This window comes from Sceloporus occidentalis, unplaced genomic scaffold (assembly GCF_023333645.1).
Source record: "Sceloporus occidentalis isolate IW3139 unplaced genomic scaffold, rSceOcc1.0.p SCAF_308, whole genome shotgun sequence".
Taxonomy (NCBI): Eukaryota; Metazoa; Chordata; class Lepidosauria; order Squamata; family Phrynosomatidae; genus Sceloporus; species Sceloporus occidentalis.
In genome coordinates, this window is record NW_028317288.1 from 1,063 (window position 1) to 24,029 (window position 22,967).

The 22,967-nt window shown below is 54.0% G+C and overlaps 1 protein-coding gene across 1 annotated transcript; it reads left to right on the top strand.

The window, feature by feature from the left end:
- The first annotated feature begins 4,135 nt into the window (after nucleotides 1–4,135).
- Nucleotides 4,136–20,139, top strand: LOC149274941 (dynein axonemal intermediate chain 1-like). The gene is made up of 18 exons (XM_089505069.1): nucleotides 4,136–4,252; nucleotides 4,577–4,657; nucleotides 5,633–5,759; nucleotides 5,901–6,016; nucleotides 6,160–6,279; nucleotides 6,358–6,417; nucleotides 6,868–6,999; nucleotides 7,428–7,512; nucleotides 7,729–7,846; nucleotides 9,105–9,148; nucleotides 10,095–10,342; nucleotides 11,478–11,567; nucleotides 11,659–11,746; nucleotides 14,054–14,133; nucleotides 14,409–14,557; nucleotides 14,700–14,799; nucleotides 17,004–17,189; nucleotides 20,047–20,139. The coding sequence occupies exons 1-18, from the start codon at nucleotides 4,136–4,138 to the stop codon at nucleotides 20,137–20,139; spliced, it is 2,034 nt and encodes a 677-aa protein (XP_089361195.1).
- The last annotated feature ends 2,828 nt before the right edge of the window (nucleotides 20,140–22,967 follow it).

Genomic DNA, 22,967 nt, shown 5'->3' on the forward strand with positions numbered 1-22,967 from the left:
CGGAGCACCGGGCCCGGTGCTGCTGCTGCGGATGATGCTGCTGCGGATGATGCTGAGGATGCTCTGTCTCAGCCTGTCAGCAGCTTCCGGCTCCAGACACTCGCTGCATTATTCATGAGCAGGGGCGGGGCTGGCTGCCACACAGGGCCCAGAGAACATGGACCACGCCCACGGCCGTTGCTGAACTATCAATAAACAAAAGGGCGGAGACACGGGGTAACCGCGCCCACGGAGGAGTGTCTCTCGAAAATTAATTTAGGGGATTTGGGGCGGACGGTGAAACGTCACTCTCAGCTGTTGTCATGGCGAAGGGAGGATGTGAGGCCCGGAGTGATGCTGAGTAACCCTCACTGCCGTATACCCACTGACTTTGTCTAATACCGAGTGACACACGCTGCCCTATACCAAGTGGCTGTCTAATACCGAGTGACTCTGTCTAATACCGAGTGACACTCATTGCCCTATACCGAGTGACTGTCTAATACCGAGTGACACTCAATGCCCTATACCATGTGACTGTCTAATATTGAGTGACACTTGCTGCCCTATACCGAGTTACTGTTTAAGATAGAGCGACACTCGCTGCCCTATACCGAGTGGCACTTGCTGCTCTATACTGAGTGACTGTCTAATACCGATTGACACTCACTGCCCTATACCGAGTGACTGTCTAATACCGAGTGACACTCGCTGCCCTATATCGAGTGACTGTCTAATACCGAGTGACACGAGCTGCCCTATACCAAGTGACTGTCTAATATTGAGTGACACTCGCTGTCCTATAACGAGTGACACTTGCTGCCCTATACCGAGTGACTGTCTAATACCGAGTGACACTCGCTGCCCTATATCGAGTGACTGTCTAATACTGAGTGACACGAGCTGCCCTATAACGAGTGACACTTGCTGCCCTATACCGAGTGACTGTCTAATACCGAGTGACACAGTCACACTCAGTCACACATAGCCTCACACAGTAACACTCATCACACAAGGATAGGCACAGACATGGTTTATTGTCTGATATTTTCACAGTTGCTGAAGGACAAATCAACTTTCTTAATTTAAAACAATACTAAATAGTGCCCCCCGGGTTACACGCGTGTTACACAGAACCTACCCTGTAGTCTCAAAACAGTAATAGTCGATAATAAGGATAGACTGTCACAATACACACATATACACAAACACTGCCCTTACACACACACATATACACATACAGTGCCCTTCCACACATACACACACGTATACACATACACTGCCCTTACACACATACACACACCTGCCCATACATACACATTTACACAAACACTACCCTTACACACACACACTGCCCTTACACACACATATACACATACACTGCCCATACACACATATACACATACACTGCCCATACACACATATACACATACACTGCCCATACACACACAGATACACACACCTGCCCATACACATATATACACATACATGCACACTTGCCCTTGCAGCTGAACGCTCACTTGCCCTTAGACACTCTTACCCTAACATACACAAAATACAAATACCTTCCGCTTCCTTCTCCTTTACGTTCCACCGCGCAGGCTGTGGAGGGAGCGCTTTGTGAGGGACAGTCACAGAACACAGTAACGCTGTCAGCCTGAATGACACTCTACCTCCCAAACTCTGCCCTGGCATCCCGATTCCCTGGGGGTAAAAGTCGGCAGGTATGGTAATTGTCCTCCAAGGGGTCGCTGCATAAAGCGATCACTGTTAACCGTGTTTGCGCTCCTACCCAGAATCCCCTGCAGTGCCGGCGGCACAAGATCTCCGAGGGAAAAACTCTGGCTTGTCTGGTAGGTGAAGATTAGTGTTTAATAACACCCCTCAGTACACCCCCTTCGCTCCCCCCTCCTACCCCCCTCCTACCCCCTCCATCCCACCAGCACTTGTGTTGCGTAACTTGCGTTTGCTTCATTTTACAGAAAAATCAAATGGCGCTCATTGCCTGATACCGAGTGACACTCACTGCCTGCCTCATATCAAATGGCGCTCACTGACTGTTACTAATTGATACTGTTTTCCTGATGTTGGAAGCTCTTTGCACTCAGTATTAATAGCGGACACCGCTCGCTGAGTGCACTCAGTATTAATAGCGGACACCGCTCGCTGAGTGCACTCGGTATTAATAGCGGACACCGCTCGCTGAGTGCACTCGGTATTAATAGCGGACACAGCTCGCTGAGTGCACTCGGTATTAATAGCATATAACCTACTGCCTCGCATCTTGCGCATGCGCACTTTTTCTCACTCTCTACTCAACGCATTCTGTGTATCCATGGGAACCGATCGCCGCCCAATAGGGCGCTCAGAAACCCAATGGTGACAGAAACACGACTAAATGCCCCTCCCTCTTTTCTCGACAACAAACTGGTCGCGGACCTAGCTGCCATGGCAACAAACATCAACTTCCGGTCCAGCGGCAGCGTGTACGGTTCGGGTAAGTATATCTTTCTATATACCCCGGTCCGGGAAAAATGCGATTTATTTATAGAGCCACGGAGAAATTCATGGGCGGGGGGCAGTTTCTCCGGACTTTCTCCCGGGGGTGTCTGTCTGCGCTCCCGGGGGTATCTGGCTGCGCTCCCGGGGGTATCTGTCTGCTCTCCCGGGGGTATCTGGCTGCGCTCCCGGGTTTTTAGGCTTTGTTACTGGGTTATGGGGCAGTTGTCACTGGGGTATCTGGTAATGTTCTGTAGTTACCCCCAGTTTGACACCAGTTCTATTGCCTCACCAGCATGATCCTTCCCTGAGCTGCCCCCTCTCCACCCGGGAAATGGCCACAGAGGGGCACTTTTGTTTTAGGGTGTGTGGAAAAGGGCACCAGGAATTGCCCCAATAATGTGTATAGAAACAGCAGGAAATGGCTTATTCAATTAAACGGGGTAAATAAATACATTATTCTTCTAATATATACCCCACTTAGTAACACAGAAACCCCCACCCCAGCCACGCCTCTAATCACACTAAAGTAGTAGCGCCCCTCTCTGGCCCGGCAAGCTGTATCGATTAAGCAGAGTTACTGTGCGTTAACTGCTGGGTATTAATATTAATGAGTTGGGTTGGGAGCTCTGATCCCCCGGCACGCGGGCCGGTTGGCGGTTGTGCGGTCGCTGTCCGGTTAACGGATTCCCGGGCGCCATCGGAGCTCCGCCTGGACTCGGAACATTTGCTTTAGTTTGGGGTCTGTTTTGCTGCTAAAGGAGTAGTTTATGCATATGACCATGCGCGGCCGGGGTTTAGCCGCACGCAGAGACCTCTCTTCTTGTTACAGACTAATTGCCTCCTCTGATCCAGATTCACTGAAGAAGACCTTCCAACCCTAACCAGGAACCATGCCAACCCGGACGGTGCCCACCAAGCCGAAACAGGTAGGGTTCACAGGACGCTTAGAGATCCTTTACTCTCCACCCTTCTTACTGGGCCCCTGTCGGCCCCCGTGCCCCCTGACGGCCCCCGTGCCCCCTGACGGCCCCCGTGCCCCCTGACGGCCCCCGTGGCCCCCGTGCCCCCTGTCGGCCCCCGTGGCCCCCGTGCCCCCTGTCGGCCCCGTCCACAGCCCGTGGGGCAATAAACACTGAATTTTGTTCCCTTGCAGAGTATCGCGGCTGCGCCCGTCCAGACACAGAAGTCGATTGCCCCCAAACCGCCAAAGCAAGTGGCAAAGAAGAGGGTAAGTTAAACGTCTGCCCACCAGGGGGGGGGCACTGCGGGCTTTCAGCACTGCGGGCTTTCATAGAGGGGTCTCGTAGCAGGCAAAGCGTCCCAAGACTCGCGTTCTTCTCAACCCAGAGCATCTCCAAAGAGACACCCGTCCCCAAACTCAGCGCCCGAGACTGGTCCATGCGCGGGTCCCAGTGACTTCCACCCGCGAGGGCGTCTCTGTGACGTCAGACGGGGTCACCTGTCACCCCTGAGGTTTGTCTCATGGACTATGTAGCGGAGGGATCCTGCTGAGACCATCGGGCCGTAATGCTTTTGGGCTCTCGATAATGAGACCTTTTGGGGTAAATGGGGTTTGCTGCCGTATTAATGGCGTCGCCCCCTTTTGTGCGGCAGCAGCGGGGGCCGTCAGGGTTTGTGAATTGTCTCTTTATGGATGTCGTCTCTCGGTCAGGAAGAAGATGACGCGACAGAGATGGGGGACGGAGCCGATGAATACTCCCAGCCCAGGGCGCTGACCAAGCCGCCCGACCAGCTGCAGCTGACTGAAGCCGTGAGTGTGACCCCCCCCCCGCTTTATGTAGTGCTTTAACCCACTGGGCTTTATTCACTAAACACAAGTTGTGCGTCTGGACCATGCACAGAATTATATTTGTGTCACCTGAGTAGCACCCCCGGAAAGCACCCCGTCTCGAACAAGAACTCAATGCCCCATAGGCAGCCTTGTCGTCCTCGGCCCTGTCTCGGCCCTCTGCGTCTGCCCCCCGCGTGGGCTGTCTCGGGGTAACAGCCGTCTCCAATCAGTGTGTCTGGCGTGATCTGCGCGTCTGGAACTTTTTCTTATTTCCCTTGTTGATTATTCCCCCCCCCCCCAAAGGAGCTGAAAGAAGAATTCACTCGCATCCTGACGGCCAACAACCCTCACGCGCCGCAGAACATCGTCAGATACAGCTTTAAAGTGAGTGACCCTGCCGAGATAACTACCCGCCCGGGGCAAAGGACCACCGGAGCCCCCCAAATAAGAGCCCAAATGGAGCAAAACCATACGAGATGGGCCTACATATCACCATTTAATCTGAGGGTTCTGGTCAGACCTTGCCTAGAGTAGTGGAGACAGTTCTGGAGACTTCAGAGGAGACCGATTAAAATGGGGAGCACTTTGTGGGGTAAAAATGATCAGGAAAGAGAGATCTCAATCTCCGGCTCAGAGGAGAGAGGAGACAGAGGGGGGGTAGAAGAGACGGGGCGGGGGGGGGGTAGAAGAGACAGAGGGGGGGCGTAGAAGAGACATTTAAATTAAACAGAGGACGGGAGGGAAGTTTATTGCAAAGGAGGAGAAAAGTTACAAGAGACCAGAATCTAACACTAGAAGTGTATACTTATGTGTATAATGTGTGTGATATATGTGTGTATGATGGATGTGTGTATAATGTGTGTGATATATATGTGTATAAGGTGTATGATATATATGTGTATAAGGTGTATGATATATGTGTGTATAAGGTGTATGATATATATGTGTATAAGGTGTATGATATATATGTGTATAAGGTGTATGATATATATGTGTATAAGGTGTATGATATATATGTGTATAAGGTGTATGATATATGTGTGTATAAGGTGTATGATATATGTGTGTATGATGGATGTGTGTATAAGGTGTATGATGTATGATATATGTATGTGTATAATGTGTATGATATATGTGTGTGTATGATGGATGTGTGTATAAGGTGTATGATATATATGTGTATAAGGTGTATGATATATATGTGTATAAGGTGTATGATATATGTGTGTATAAGGTGTATGATATATTTATATGTGTGTGTGTATGATGTATATGTGTATGGTGTGTGTATGATATATTAATGTGTATGATATATATGTTTTATGTATGTTGTACGAGTCTCCGGTGTTTGTCGCGCAGGAGCGGGTGTACAAGCCGGTGAGCGCGGTGGATCAGCTGGCCGTACACTTCTCTTTAGACGGGAACATGCTGCACAAAGATTCAGACGAAGCTCGCCGGCAGAGAGCGCGCATGGGCGTTACAGAAGGTGGGTGTGCGATGGTCTGGCTCCACGCAGATAAATGAACAGATATGGTGGCGTCAGGTGGCCGGCCCCCGGTCTGATGCTTCTTGGTCTGCGTTCTGCGGGATAGACGGGTATAAAGCCGTGTTTTGTTCTTTTCTTTAGAGTCAACACCAAGTGAAGCAGCGGCAGCGGAACCAGCAGAGAAGGACTCCGAAGGGAAACCAGAGTCTCCGGTACTGATCCAAATGGGGGTCTCGAGAGAGGTTTCCGGGGTCACTGTGAGGCTCAGACCTCACCTCATTTACGTATAAACCCGAGAGTCGAGGACCCCATCTGCAGCTGGGGGGCTGGGGTTGCAGGGCTGCATCCCGTGTGTCTGATCGCTGCGGATTGAGCTCTAATCCGAGTGCGTTCCCCGCAGGCGGCCGGCGATGGAGGAGCAGAAGGCGAGGAGACGCAGAGGCACAAAAAGGAACGGAAACTCACCAACCAGTTTAACTTCAGTGAACGCGCCTCCCAGACATTTAACAACCCCCTGAGGGTAAGTGTGTCCTGCCCCTGTGCCAACCACCCAGAGCCGGGGCAGGTCAAGGACTCAGCAGTCTCATTTCTGTTCTAGGAAAGAGCTTCGCAGACAGAACCTCCGCCTCGGGAAACCTTTTCAGCCACTGCCAACCAGGTAATTCCCACAACGACCACACACCTTCCTCCATTAACTGCCCCGTTACCCCTGCATATTCCAGGTACCGGGCCCTTCGCCCAGGGCCCAAGATTTACTAGGGGCCAGGGGGGACCCAGTATAAAGCAGCACAAATACTTAGTTGCCAGCAGTTGAATTGAGTCGTGGCTACCTGAGATTAATGCCCCCACTCTCTTATATCAGCTCTCCCTTTACCCCATCCATTTATACCCCACTCTCCTATATCAGCTCCCCCTTTTACCCCCATCCATTTTTACCCCCACTCTCCTGTATCAGCTCCCCCTTTTACCCCATCTATTTATACCCCCACTCTCCTATATGAGCTCCCCCTTTTACCCCATCTATTTATACCCCCACTCTCCTATATGAGCTCCCCCTTTTACCCCCATCCCCACCGGCTGTTCTCCTGAAGCTTCGGTTTCTTCGCAGTGGGAGATCTATGATGCGTACGCCGAGGAGCTGCACAAACAGGAAAAACTCAAGGAGAAGCAGAAGGCGCCGGCCCCCAAAAAGGATGAGGATACCCCTTCCAGACGGAGACTGCCCACAACCGAGTCTCAGGTGGGGGCTGAATAATGCAGGGGCTGGTAGGGGGCAGTTTAACCACAAAACTGCAAGGGGCAGAAGTGCAGGTCCACGTATTCATAAAGCAGCGCACAGTGAGTGGGAATACGGCTCAGATCAGATGTCGCGGCTGCTTTATGTATCCAGTAAAGATATTAAGGATCGCTGCTAATATTAATATATTTTATTATCATTCTATTATATTTTATTATTCTATAAATATGTTATATTATTTATTATATGTTATTATTATTTTATCATTATATAAATATATCTTATTATATTCTATTATCTGATTTTTCTGTTATTATATTATTATTATTATATGAATATATTTTATTATTATATTAATATATTTTATTTTTTATGACTAGCCCAGTAACGATATTGGTCAGTAAAGCGCTCTTTATCTCTTTTCCGTTCAGAGCGATGACATCAGCAAGGTGGCAAAATCAAGTAAGATTATGGAGAGGATGGTGAATCAAAACACGTTTGATGACATCACACAAGGTACGCAAAACGAGGCAATTTATATTGCTTTTCTATTTACGGAGCATCAGCAGAGGCCATAACAATGTTAGGGTTAGGAGAGGGAGGAATGAGTCTATCCTATTCCCTATCACTCCTGCCAGGTGACTACTCCATGAACCAACTACTTCTGTGAGATAACCCGATTATACCCGGCGTTACAGTATTCCTTGTCTCGTTTTCTCCTCCGTTCTTTAGACTTTAAGTATTTTGAAGACGTTTCGGATGAGTTCAGAGATCATGACGGAACGTTACTGCCCCTCTGGAAGTTCCAGTACGAGAAGGCGAAGCGGCTGGCAGTGACTGCCCTCTGCTGGTGAGTGGGGTATTACACATGCGGTGTTACTGTACCCTGATCTCAGTAACTGCCCTCTGCTGGTGAGTGGGGTATTACACATGCCGTGTTACTGTACCCTGATCTCAATAACTGCCCTCTGCTGGTGAGTGGGGTATTACGCATGCCGTGTTACTGTACCCTGATCTCAGTAACTGCCCTCTGCTGGTGAGTGGGGTATTACACATGCCGTGTTACTGTACCCTGATCTCAATAACTGCCCTCTGCTGGTGAGTGGGGGTATTACACATGCCGTGTTACTGTACCCTGATCTCAGTAACTGCCCTCTGCTGGTGAGTGGGGTATTACACATGCCGTGTTACTGTACCCTGATCTCAATAACTGCCCTCTGCTGGTGAGTGGGGTATTACACATGCCGTGTTACTGTACCCTGATCTCAATAACTGCCCTCTGCTGGTGAGTGGGGTATTACACATGCCGTGTTACTGTACCCTGATCTCAATAACTGCCCTCTGCTGGTGAGTGGGGTATTACACATGCCGTGTTACTGTACCCTGATCTCAATAACTGCCCTCTGCTGGTGAGTGGGGGTATTACACATGCCGTGTTACTGTACCCTGTTCTCAATAACTGCCCTCTGCTGGTGAGTGGGGTATTACACATGATACCCTGATCTCAATCAGAGAGAGCCCTACGCTCTCTCTGATTGAGATCAGGGTACAGTAACACGGCATGTGTAATACCCCACTCACCAGCAGAGGGCAGTTACTGAGATCAGGGTACAGTAACACGGCATGTGTAATACCCCCACTCACCAGCAGAGGCCAGAGGAGGGTCGACGGCTGGAAAACCCCTGAAAGAGCCACATTTTTAGTTTCCATCGAGCTGTCCTTTGTTGCCCTGATAGGAGGGAAGCTGTTCCAGAGCCGTGCATGTAAAAGGAAGGTGAACTGCCCCCTTGGTTGTCCTTGGGGTATTTTGAAGGGGATCGGAGGTATCTGTAGGGTGAATATCTCCTGTAAATATAACGGCCGCTTTTATCTCCTGGCCGCTGGTGTCGCCGCACGCAGCTGGAAGTAGCTGGTTGGGTTTCTCAGGTTTCACACAGCGAGGCGTATATGCGGCCGGGGATTGGGGTCTCGAGGTGATGGGAGTAGTCATACGATTGCTGTATCTTAGATCCCTGCTGATAATGGGGAATTCTTATCACTAATAATCGCTGTAATTTTCGCCGTGTTCTGCACATTAATTATTCATCGTATTTATTTCTTTTTTTTAGGAGCCCGAAGTACAAGGATCTGTTTGCCGTCGGCCTCGGTTCCTGTAAGTTTCAGTAATTATAGGAGCGACGGCTCCGCGGAGTTATAATCGGCTCGTAAATACACATCGTGATAGTCACGGCTTAATCCTTAATCCACATATATCCAAAACATTATTATTATTTATTGTTTTATATAGCGCCGTCGTATTCCGGAGCCCTGTACAACGGGTAGACAGGACAGTACAGGTAGCATATAACATAACAACTCGACTTAGAGAAACAAGGGGTTAAAGAGGAGATGCAGAGCCGGGGTCTCCGGACCCTTCATGCCGTCCCCCCAGCGCAGCGGCAGTGTTAGGAGTTGCACTCCTCGGGTTTGCCACTAGGTGTCGCTGTTGGGGAGGTTATGGTTCATATGTGCATATATCCAGCGCTAATCGTCCGGGGGGCGTGGTCTATTCTTTAACCCTTTCAGGACCAGGTTTTTTTTTAAAAATGTTTTATTTATTTATTTTGTGTCCCCAATATGAATAGAGATTCCTCTGGCGTGTCCCAGCGGCCCCTCTGGGCTCCCTATACATTTTACAGGAATATATATCGGGCACGTTAATAATAAGTATACCGCCCTCTCTCGCCGAGTATACCGCCCTCCCCCGCGGAGTATACCGCCCTCCCCCGCGGAGTATACCGCCCTCTCTCGCCGAGTATACCGCCCTCCCCCGCGGAGTATACCGCCCTCCCCCGCCGAGTATACCGCCCTCCCCCGCGGAGTATACCGCCCTCCCCCGCGGAGTATACCGCCCTCTCTCGCGGGGTATACTATCTGTCTGCAAAGTATGTGGAAACGTTGGTCATTCGCTGGGCGTTGCCCCCTTTATTAATGTAATAAGCGGCAGAGACCTGCGCCGGGCGTATGGGGGGGGGTAATATCTGCCTGCGCCCGCCGTGCCCCCGGGTGCCGCACCGCCTGCCCTCGCTTGCCCGTGATCTGCCGCTCCTTTCCCGCAGATGACTTTGTGAAGCAGGGCCGGGGGATGCTTCTCCTCTACAGCCTGAAGAACCCGTCGTTCCCCGAGCACGCCTTCGACACGGACAGCGGGATCATGTGTCTGGACGTCCACGCAGAGCATCCCTACCTGGTGGCCGTGGGCTTCTATGACGGCAACGTGGCCATCTACAACCTCAAAGCGGCCGCAGCCCAGCCAAGCTTCACGAGCTCCGCCAAGTCCGGCAAACACACGGACCCGGTGTGGCAGGTCAGTCCGTCGATGCGTGTGACATCACTCTGGGGGGGCTCGGTGCACATACATGTAACACGCATACACGTATTACATGGATCCTGGCTGGGGAGGAGAGGTAAGTGTCGCAGATGAATGCGCCGGACGTCACGCAATCCAAAATCTGTAGTCAGGGACGGCGTGTGTGTCGGGGCCCCGGGCCGTCGGCCCCTGCATCGCGTGCCGTGTAATGTGTGGTATGTGCAGGGAGACTGGCCACGCAGTACGTGTTCAGTGCAGGAGCCGTGACACATATACACATTATATACACATATACATTCATGCTCACCCTTACACACACGTTTGCCTTCTACAAATTTCCTTCTCACAAACACTTTCAGCTCTCTCTCTCCTCCCTTCTCTCTCTCTCTCTCCTCCCCTCTCCCTCTCTCCCCTCTCCCTCTCCCTCTCTCTCCTCTCTCCTCTCCCTCACTCTCCTCCCTTCTCTCTCTCTCTCTCCTCTCCTCCCTCATTCCTCTCTCTCCCCTCTCTCTCTTCTCAGTCTCTCTCTCTCTCCTCCCTCATTCCTCTCTCTCCCATCTTTTTCTCTCTTCTCTCTCTCTTTCTATTCCTTTCCAGCAGTGCTGGGAGCGTCGAGGCTTCTAATCCTCTGTGATATAAAAGTCCTGGATTCAGCGACTTTACAACAGGATCAGCAGAGTTATTCCTCCCCAGTACCTTACGTATCCGCTGTTGTTAATGAATGTGTATAGATACGTTTAGCTCCCATGATGGGCCTGGGCTCTGCATGCGCGGCTCAGACAGCGAATCCGCTGCGCCTTGCGGGGTCGAATAACCCTGTAACCCGAATAACGTCCGCAATGGCCCCGGGGCGGAAAAATATTTCCCGTCTGCGAGAAACGCCGAAACCTCGGCTCCAAAAACCTTTATTTTGTGACCTGGAGCCTCGTGTGGCTGACGTGACCTCGTTACACATCAGCTTAGTGACTCTGTCCCACGTTTCCGTGCACTGTCCAGAGGGGCCGGTGTTATGAGACCGCTGGGGGGGCCACAGTTCGGGAAGCTGATGTATCTGTGGGGCCGGCCGTGCTGTAAGTTGGGGGCTCGGGGCCGCTCGGGGGCCGGGTTATGGATCTCGCGGTATGTGTTTCAGGTGAGATGGCAGAAAGACGACGGCGACAAGAACCTCAACTTCTTCTCCGTGTCCTCGGACGGCCGCGTCGTGTCCTGGACCTTAGTGAAGGTGAGCGGCTCCTACCCCGGCACGCGTGGCCCCTTCCTGTGTGTACCCCGTTAGTCTGATCTCACATATAAGGGCCCCGCTCTCCCCGCAGAACGAGCTCGTCCACGCCGACGTCATCAGGCTGAGCGCAGAGGGGTCTCCGGGACACGGAGCCGAGGGATACCCGCTGCAGGCAAACGGTACGTGGACCCCATGTCTCCCTGCGTCACCCTGCGTGTTCTCTCCCCGTGTCGCTCCGTGTTCTGCTCTCCCCGCGTCGCTCCGTGTTCTGCTCTCCCCGCGTCGCTCCGTGTTCTGCTCTCCCCGCGTCGCTCCGTGTTCTGCTCGCCCCGCGTCGCTCCGTGTCCTCGCCCCGCGTCGCTCCGTGTTCTGCTCGCCCCGCGTCGCTCCGTGTCCTCGCCCCGCGTCGCTCCGTGTTCTGCTCTCCCCGCGTCGCTCCGTGTTCTGCTCTCCCCGCGTCGCTCCGTGTTCTGCTCTCCCCGCGTCGCTCCGTGTTCTGCTCTCCCCGCGTCGCTCCGTGTTCTGCTCGCCCCGCGTCGCTCCGTGTCCTCGCCCCGCGTCGCTCCGTGTCCTCGCCCCGCGTCGCTCCGTTTTCTCGCCCCGTGTCGCTCCGTGTTCTCGTCCTTTGTCGCTCCGTGTTCTCGCCCCGTGTCGCTCCGTGTTCTCGCCCCGTGTTCTCGCCCCTTGTTCTCACCCCTTGTCGCTCCGTGTTCTCGCCCCGTGTCGCTCCGTGTTCTCGCCCCGTGTCGCTCCGTGTTCTCGCCCCGTGTCGCCCCGTGTCGCTCTGTGTTCTCGCCCCGTGTCGCTCTGTGTTCTCGCCCCGTGTCGCTCTGTGTTCTCGCCCCGTGTCGCTCTGTGTTCTCGCTCCGTGTTCTCGCCCCATGTCGCTCGGTGTTCTCGCCCCGTGTCGCTCCGTGTTCTCGACCCGTGTCGCTCCGTGTTCTCGCCCCGTGTTCTCGCCCCGTGTCGCTCCGTGTTCTCGCCCCGTGTTCTCGCCCTTTGTCGCTCCGTGTTCTCGCCCTTTGTCGCTCCGTGTTCTCGCCCTTTGTCGCTCCGTGTTCTCGCCCCGTGTCGCTCCGTGTTCTCGCCCCGTGTTCTCGCCCCTTGTCGCTCCGTGTTCTCGCCCCGTGTCGCTCCGAGTTCTCGCCCCGTGTCGCTCCGTGTTCTCGCCCCGTGTCGCTCCGTGTTCTCGCCCCGTGTCGCTCCGTGTTCTCGCCCCGTGTCGCTCCGTGTTCTCGCCCCGTGTTCTCGCCCCGTGTCGCTCCGTGTTCTCGCCCCGTGTTCTCGCCCTTTGTCGCTCCGTGTTCTCGCCCCGTGTCGCTCCGTGTTCTCGCCCCGTGTTCTCGCCCCTTGTCGCTCCGTGTTCTCGCCCCGTGTCGCTCCGTGTTCTCGCCCCGTGTCGCTCCGTGTTCTCGCCCCGTGTCGCTCCGTGTTCTCGCCCCGTGTCGCTCCGTGTTCTCGCTCCGTGTTCTCGCCCCGTGTCGCTCTGTGTTCTCACCCCGTGTCGCTCCGTGTTCTCGCCCCGTGTCGCTCCGTGTTCGCGCCCCGTGTCGCTCCGTGTTCTCGCCCCGTGTTCTCGCCCCGTGTCGCTCCGTGTTCTCGCCCCGTGTTCTCGCCCTTTGTCGCTCCGTGTTCTCGCCCTTTGTCGCTCCGTGTTCGCGCCCCGTGTCGCTCCGTGTTCTCGCCCCGTGTTCTCGCCCCGTGTCGCTCCGTGTTCTCGCCCCGTGTTCTCGCCCTTTGTCGCTCCGTGTTCTCGCCCTTTGTCGCTCCGTGTTCTCGCCCCGTGTCGCTCCGTGTTCTCGCCCCGTGTTCTCGCCCCTTGCCGCTCCGTGTTCTCGCCCCGTGTCGCTCCGTGTTCTCGCCCCGTGTCGCTCCGTGTTCTCGCCCCGTGTCGCTCCGTGTTCTCGCCCCGTGTCGCTCCGTGTTCTCGCCCCGTGTCGCTCCGTGTTCTCGCCCCGTGTCGCTCCGTGTTCTCGCCCCGTGTCGCTCCGTGTTCTCGCCCCGTGTCGCTCCGTGTTCTCGCCCCGTGTTCTCGCCCCGTGTCGCTCCGTGTTCTCGCCCCGTGTTCTCGCCCTTTGTCGCTCCGTGTTCTCGCCCCGTGTCGCTCCGTGTTCTCGCCCCGTGTTCTCGCCCCTTGTCGCTCCGTGTTCTCGCCCCGTGTCGCTCCGTGTTCTCGCCCCGTGTCGCTCCGTGTTCTCGCCCCGTGTCGCTCCGTGTTCTCGCCCCGTGTCGCTCCGTGTTCTCGCCCCGTGTCGCTCCGTGTTCTCGCCCCGTGTCGCTCCGTGTTCTCGCCCCGTGTCGCTCCGTGTTCTCGCTCCGTGTTCTCGCCCCGTGTCGCTCCGTGTTCTCACCCCGTGTCGCTCCGTGTTCTCGCCCCGTGTCGCTCCGTGTTCTCGCTCCGTGTTCTCGCCCCGTGTCGCTCCGTGTTCTCGCCCCGTGTCGCTCCGTGTTCTCGCCCCGTGACGCTCCGTGTTCTCTCCCCACAGGCTGCGGGACGTCGTTTGATTTCCACGGACAGATTGATTATTTATTCCTCGTGGGAACGGAGGAGGGAAAGGTTCACAAGGTGATGCCACGCGTGTCTCCTGGCTGCGTGTAACCGCAGATAACTGCCCCCTTTGGGGTGAATAGAAGCCCCTCCGTCGTGATATCACTTTGTGGGGCGCGTGAGACGAAAGTCCAGTCTGTCCTGGTAGATTGTAAGCTCTTTGGGCAGCCCGAGCTCCTCACGCCGTACGATGCGCCCCGAGGGGTCACTAGTAGCTGCAGAACCCCCCAGGCGCGGGGGCCGGGGCCGGACAGGCGGGGTTTGGTCTCTCTAACGTCTGCGTGTCTCCTCAGTGCTCTAAAGCGTATTCCAGCCGCTTCCTCGACACGTTCCACGCTCACAGCCTGTCCGTGGACTCCGTGCGCTGGAACCCCTTCCACCCCAAGGTCTTCATCACCTGCAGCTCTGATTGGACGGTCAAGATCTGGGAGCACAATGTGAAGTATGACATCATTATACGGGGGCCGGCTCGCTGATTTATCTATACATTATACGGGGGCCGGCTCGCTGATTTATCTATACATTATACAGGGGCCGGTGTCAGGTATCGTGTTGGGTTTAACCCTTTATGATCTCGCCCCCAGGTCTCCGGTGTTTGTATTTGATCTGAACGCTGCGGTGGGCGACGTGGTTTGGGCTCCTTACTCCTCCACCGTTTTTGCCGCCGTTACCACAGATGGGAAGGTAGGTGAAGTGATGGCGCGCGGTGCGGTCTCTACCCGGACCTCTCCATGTATAATATCATTTGTGCTGCCCCCGTCCCCCTCTCTCTCTCCGTCTCCCCCTCCCCCGTCTCTCTCGTGTGCTGTGACTGGCGGTTTGAGCCACGGGCCGGTTGTTGCCCGGTCCCCCGGCCTCTCGCACATTGCGTCCCTTTTGTTCTTTTCGGATTGTGAGCTCTGCTGCCGCGGGTCGAGTCCAATCGCATTTCCATAATTTAATGTTTTCCACGGATGGTGACGACTAATGAGCCGGGGGAGGGGCGTCGGGGCCGGGATTATTAAAGCCCCGCGGCCACAAACATTCTGCCCCCCGAGGGGTTCATTTAATCCGGCCGGAGATTTTACTGTAACTGAAAGATCCGGACGGAGAGCTTTCTCTCTCGTTCGCGGTTATTTGGGGCCCCTAAACATCGGCTCCACGCGCTTGCCACGTGCTGCCCCTTCACACGCCTTTCCATGTCTCTTTCTTTCCATGGCCTCTCCCTTTACCGCTCTCTGTCTCTTTCCCGCCCCACATATGTTGTCCTTCCTGGTGGTTCCTCGGGGGCGTGGAGAAGTTTATTTAGCCAATGGGCTGCCTCACTATCCCGAGCGGCATGTAATATTGGCGGCTCCTCTCCTTCGGCCCTGTGCACGGGGCGTTGGTCCCTTTCTAGGGCTACAGTGCTGGGAGCCGCTGTGACCCCTGTGTGGTTGGGACTGGTTTGCTGCAATAGGATAATGGAGTTCAGGTAGTAGCCGCACGTCCCCAGCTGGTCCTCTGGGCAGAGCTGGCACTTTGTGCAATTGGGGGGGGAATCCCCCAAAAAGTTACTTGTGGTGAAATCCTGTCTCTTACCCGTCGCCGTTCATGACGGTAGCCGCAGAAGTTTAAGCCAATGCCTGATGCATTGAGGGCACGTATAGGCAGGGATCACACTCCTGGCACTAAAGGGGTTAAAGCTGTATATACCCCGGGGCAATCCCAGAGGGTGCCAGAGCTTTGCTATCGCTGCGTGGAAGGCAGATAGCGCCACATCGGTCTCCTTTTATTTGGTTCCTAAATGTTTTTTTTCTCGGGACTCGTTATTTGTGTGTCCGTCCGCTGACCAGGTGAGGGCGCCACATACACATCGCTGTCTGGTGGCTCAGCGCAGGTGGCAGCAGCTGGGGGCCGGTGGATCCTGCGTGGGCCGGCCAAGGGGGGGGGGGCGATGCAGCTGTGCCCCTCTTTAGATCATTCTGATGCCGTAACCGGCTCGGCCCGCCGCTCCCGGTTACCCCGCTTAAGGGGCAGATTCTGGGGTCACAGTCTGGGGCCGTCTCGTATTCTCCTCTGATTTAATGATATCCGAGCGTCCCGATTGGTGCTTTCCTCCCTGCTTTATCACAGCTGGAATCTCTGCTTGAACACAGGTGACATCAGATCTCTGTACTGTACCGTGTGCACACGCGTGTATAATGTATGCAGTATAATATTTTAGATATAAAGGAAAAGGTTCACAAAGTCCCGGCTTTTAAATAATTTACAGGCGAGCCGAGCGCACCCGACCCGCATGAAATATTCATCACCTCTCTGTCTACAACGCAGCGAGCGCTCTCCTGAGTGACCTCGGAATCTAACGCCGGAAAGTCACAGGCTGAGATGGGATGGAAGGGGTGGTGGATAAGTGGAGCAGCCTCCCAGCAGAGGTGGTAGAGGGTGATACAGTGAGGGGTATTAAACATGCATGGGATAGACATACGGCTCCTGAATTTAAGACGAGACCAACGACTGATTAAAGTTTGAGTCTTTACAGCAGGAGAAACGGGCGACTAGACGGGGGCCGCCGGGGGCCGATCTGCCGGCGGGGACTGGGTTTCCGTTGCGCATGCGCTGACCTGCCACCACCTACAGGCGTGATGTATATCTGACTGCACACAATCCAGACTGTGGCAATTAAAGAGTTAACACAGGTGCCGCCGTGGTGTCTCTTACAGCCCTGCTCCTCCCGGCATTGAGAGGGTTAACCTGCCGTTTCACACATTATTATTATTTATTATTATTATTTATTATTATTATTATTTATTTATTATTATTAATTATTTATTATTATTAATTATTATTATTATTTATTGTTTTGTATAGCGCCATCAAATTCCGTAGCGCTGTACAATGGGTGCATCACTGACCGCTTGTCCCCGCAGGTCCACGTGTTCGATCTGTCCGTCAGTAAGTACGAGGCGATCTGCCAGCAGGCCGTGGTGGCCAAGAAAAAGACCAAGTTAACCCACATCGCGTTTAACCCCGTGCACCCCATCATCATCGTGGGCGACGACCGAGGACACGTCATTAGCCTGAAGCTGTCGCCAAACCTGCGGAAGATGCCAAAGGTCAGTGCACCGCCGGCCAGGGGGGGGGCAACGGGCGCGGGCTGGCCGCTGACAGCATGGGCAGTCCCTGCGCGGGGAACTCTCAGCACCCTCAGCCGAGGCATCGTCAGAATCTGATGGAATTCCGTTTCCTGCTTTTCTTGTATATTGTTTACCGGCTGGCCGCTCCGTGCCCCCCGATGCTCTACATACACAGCGCTGTACCCCCGCCCCGGGTATTAAGGGGCAGCAATGGCCGCGTTTCCATTATATCCCTCCGCCCAGGAATCTGCATTCATTACATCCGCTCGCAATACTCCCCATGACCCGCATTACGGGGGAATCATCCGCTGACCTGACTCCCAGCATGGAGCTAAAACTCGCATAAGTGGATCAGCCTCCAGGCAGAAGTGGTAGAGGTTGGTACAGTGAGGGGATTTAACCCCGTATAGGATAGGCATGCGGCGCCTGTAAGTCGCCCGGATCTGCCACGTACGGCCGCTTCATCGCAGACGGCATCTGCCGCGGGAACGTGCGCGACCAATCAGATTATGGGATCAGAGGAGGTGTCTGGCGGCTCTTTGATGCCATTTAAAGCGGATCAGAGACATTGAGTGTTTCTTTATACGGCCAAATCCGGCTGGGAGGCGGATGCTCGGCTACCTATTAACCCCGCGCAGGTCATCATTCCAGGGGCTTCTGCCATCTGCATGTTTCAGAACGACATGCATCACACGGGCTCAATATAACACGGGACACGCGTGTAACCATGCAGAGGGCCTCCGGGTCACTGCCGGTCACGGATCAGTGTATAGAATGCATTAGACTTAGAAGGGTTACAGGAGAGGCCGTCGGAGAGACCCCCAGCTGTCGGCTGCCGTCGGAGAGACCCCCGGCTGTCGGCTGCCGTCGGAGAGACCCCCGGCTGTCGGCTGCCATCGGAGAGACCCCCGGCTCTCGGCTGCCGTCGGAGAGACCCCCGGCTGTCGGCTGCCGTCGGAGAGACCCCCGGCTGTCGGCTGCCATCGGAGAGACCCCCGGCTCTCGGCTGCCGTCGGAGAGACCCCCGGCTGTCGGCTGCCTTGCCACGTGACCCTCGTCCAAATCCCCATCATGTTTCATTTTACTGTCAGGCTGTCAGATCCGGACGGTCTCGGCGTAACAGCCAGAGAGCGCTCGCTGGGCATAACGTGAAGTGTCAGGCGAGAGCGCAGGATCGTGATGCGCGGAGACGGGAAGAGAGCGCAGGGCGGGAGTAACTGCCCCGGGGCCGCGGGGTAACATTATAAAGACCCCGGCTAGCGGGGGCTGGAGACGCTCTGCTAGGATTTCGCCTTCTGCCTAAAACCCCGCCGGGGGCAAAAGTAATCATCAGAGTCCTGAGAGCGCAAAGCATCTGCCCCCAGCGAGAAGCCGCGCATGCGCAGTGCCCTGTAATTACCCCTCTGCCGAAGTACAACCCTCTCTCCCGATCACCGACCCGCCAGTCCCTCCGAAGACTCCAGTGCTGCCACGCCAAACGGTTTCCATGGAAATGCCCCCCCCCCCAAAACATAATTCTAATTATTAATAAGCAGACAGTGAGTGGGCGGAGCCGCACCTGCTGCTCACCGGGTTCTGGCGCAGAAATAGTTAATGAAGAATCGACCTCACTCCCCGAAAATAAACCTAAAATATGGTATTAACCCCCGGAGAGCTGAGTGTGATTTGCCCCGTCAGGCTTCAAGGCTTTACATTCATGATTCATTCCCCGATTATAAACCAGATATTCGCTCGCGGCCCCCCCATGGCCCTCGGCCGTTGCATTAAGCCCCCGCCGGGCGGCGGATGAAGCTCGTTATAAATAGTTGAATAAAAGCCTTTTGTGCGCGAGACGCAGGAGATTTGGCGCTTTGTTGATGAGACGCTTCCGACAAACGCTTTGTCACCCGCGAGCCGCTGCTCTGCACTAAATCCGCAGCCCGGAGCAGGTGGTTTTTTTATGTGGGCCACAAACTGCCCCGTCTGGTCAGAATTTACCTCCCCGCCTGTAACGGGTGCCCACTCGGTCCCAGAGCTCACACTCTATTTTCCCTGCCCAGTAAACGACCTCAAATACCCAGAAAATGAACGTTATCGTTTAATAACATCGTTTATTTCCCATTAATAGCCGTTTTTCCTCCCCGGCAGCGCGCAGAATAATCTCCACTGATTGTGCCGCCTGCTTTAATACTTTTTTCTCCCCGGCACCTGCCTTCTGAATGCGAAATAATAGATAACGCGCTGGCCTGTGTGAATAGCGGGGGGCGGGGGCCGCGCATGGGCCGCTCGGGCTCTGAAAGCCTTCTATTTACGGGTTTTATCTGGAAAATGTTTATTGTGAATGAAGATTTTGCTGAAGCAGCCGGGCGGCGGATCAACGCGCGCCTTCTCTGACCATTTTAATCATCTCAGGGACTGCAGAAATAATACGAATACAGGGAGCTGTCCAATATGTAGGGATAGCGGGGGCCGAAGGGCCACATTAGAGAGGGTGATATTATGCTGCCCCCCGGTGTGACCCGGTGTAGTGAGCAGGTGGCAGGAGTGGGATTTTACCCCCGGGCATCATACTGTATAAGGGCCGAGCTGGCCCTGCACGATGTATAGTGCAGTCAGAGCACTTTGCCCATACATTGTACAGGGCTAACCGGGGGGGGGGGGGACTTCCCAAACTGCCTGTTTTGTGAATAAGTCCCAGTGAGTAGTTTGGGGGGGGGCGCAGACCACCTGCCACGGGGCAACTGCCCGACTACTGCGACCTTATGATATGGTGCGGGGCAGTTTGGGCCACGAGGGGGGTATTTTATTATTAACCCCTTCAGCGCCAGTCCTGATGACTTTTCTCTTCTCATTCCAGGAAAAGAAAGGCCAGGAGACCCAGCGGGGGCCGGAGGTGGAAGTGGCAAAAATGGACAGACTCCTGTCCCTGGTGAGAGAGCCGGAGAAGTGACGGCCGAGTAAAGAGCACCCCCACCCCGAAGTAACCCCCCCACCCCGGTCGGACCCCAAGCGCCCCCGACACACACAATAAAGACATTTCTAACTGAAACCATCTGTCGGTAACGTCTCGGCTGTTTCGTGCCCCTGTGGGGGGGGATTTCTGGGGTATTTCCCTTTTATTTCTTGGCCTCCTCTGAACTCTCCAGCGTGTGGTTATCATTCTGGAGCTGGGATGTCCAGCACTGTACCCACTACTCTAGGTGAGGTCTGACCGGAGATCTTTAAAGAGATGGTGAGAGGCCCTCGCTATTCCTGTCACTAATGCCCCTATACGCCCCTATACACTATGCGCCCCTATACACTATGCGCCCCTATACACTATGCGCCCCTATACACTATGCGCCCCTATACACTATGCGCCCCTATACACTATACGCCCTTCTCTTATGTCCCCTTAAATCATCCTTCTAATCCACCCGGTCTCTGCCAGGCAGTCTGGTCGCCGGGAAATCATGTGATCCAACATCTAACTCTGTTAATAAGATTACGTCTTCCCAACAAGAGACTCCAGAGGTAGCGTCCGGCAGTAAAATCACCTGAAAAAAACTGTACATACATACTATACATACATACTACATACTGCACATACATACTACATACTGTACATACATACTGCACATACATACTACATACTGCACATACATACTACATACTGTACATACATACTGCACATACATACTACATACTGTACATACCGCACATACAGATTACATACTGTACATACATACTGCACAAACATACTGTACATACTGAACATATTACATAGTGTACATACATATTACATGCTGCACATACATACTGCACATACATATTACATACTGCACATATTACATAGTGTACATACATATTACATACTGCATATTACATAGTGAAATGCTGTACATACATACTGTACATACATATACATACTGTACATATTACATACTGCACATATTGCACACTGTACATACATATTACATACTGCACATACTGTACATATACTGCACATACTGTACATACATATTACATACTGTACATAGATAGTATATACTGCACATACATGTTACATACTGTACATACATACTGCACATATTACATCCAGCTCTCGGCGCTCACAGCCCCGCCTGGGACAGAGGAGTCCTCCCCAGCACCGATTCCTGTGAGTGCAGCAGGCAGACCCCTCCCCCGGACCGCACTTCCTGTTTGCCTCACAGCGAGGAGCTGCTCCTCATGTTCTGACAGGCTGCTTGGGGGCAGAGATGGCTCACGGGCGTCATAGATCCTTTATCTGTGTTTATTGCTTATAATATATGTGATTACTGCTCACGGGCGTCATATATCCCCCGCCCACGCTTCTTTACCCCACTTCTATCAAATCTGCCCTGGGCCCTGCCCTTTCGGAGGCCTTGTGACGCCCAGGAAGCCGCTCACCCGCCTTACACGAAGAGCCATTTTGTGGGGCTCAGCAGTAGAACATCACGAGGAGGCCGCGTGGGAGCGGCAATGGCTGATGCCCCGATACCCACCCAGTAACAAATTATTCCGTCCCTGCGTATAAACAGAGGTAACGGGTCCACCGCATGGCGATACAGAGCGGGCCGCGCATGCTGTGCCGGTGTGGTTATTGCCTGGGCTGGTGCCTCTCTCCTCCTCTCCGTCTGGCTTCGCACTCACACAGAGCTTATTGTTGGTTGTACCGCACCGCTGCACAAACAGCACAGAGAGTTTATTTCCGCCTCACTGCAGAGGAATCCGGTCACTCAATCGCCATAAAGTCCAAGAGGGCAGACAGACACTGCTTTCCAGAGGACATGGGAGCGGGGGCACCCCTAATGTGTACAAAGAGGGGCAAATTTGTTTTAGGGGGTGTGGTCAGAGGCATCATGGGTTATTTAGAAGAATAATGGGGTTATTTACCCCGTTTAAAGCCGTTTCTTGCTGTTTCTATACACATTATCGGGGGCTTCTAGGGCAGTAGAACCCTGCGATACCCTCATACCCTACAAACATTCTGACCTCCTAGAAAAAAGGGGCATCAGGGGGGAGAGAGGGGCAACAGGGGAGGAGAGAGGGGCATCACGGGAGGTGAGGGGCACAGGGGAGGGAAGACGGGCCGTGGGGGTGGCACAGGGGTTTTGTGTTCTAAGAGAGACTAGATAAACTAAATCAGGACACTTGGGCGGTATGGATACTACCATGGCAACAAGTGACTGATTCGTGTGTAAATGCTGGTATATATAATATATAGAATATAAAGTCCCCGTTAATATTGGGGGGAATCTGCTCTCCTCCTTGATACTCCTCTGGCTGAGCGTGATGGTAGTAGCAGCCCTCTACAAATCCCCCTATGTGCACCGTGTCTGTGTGTTGGGCAGGGGCCGGAGCCGCCGAGACAGAACTGACCACCTGCGGGGTAAAAGGGGTCCGGCTGTTGCTAAAGAAACCCGAGCGGTTTGGGGTCCGAAGCCGTAATCCCGAGTCCTGTTTGTTCTCGTTTCCTTGGCTCCTTCCGTATGTTCCAGACGCCGCGTCCTGAAGGCGGAAGCCCCCCGGGGGGCCGTGGCCGCTGCTCTGCTTACTTTCCTGCCTGTTCTTTGGGATTTAATTTAACCCATTCCCTGCCAAGGAGCTAAGAAGAAGATTATTAATGTAAAGCAGAGAAAAGCAGGAATTGCTGAGTTGGCTTGAAAGCGGCGACTGGATTTTGGGCAGAAACCGTCCTGAGTTGGAGTGGAAAATAAATCCCCCCCCCCCGAGTTAAGGTCATAGTCTGGGTATTTGGCCCCTTTTGTTCCAGCA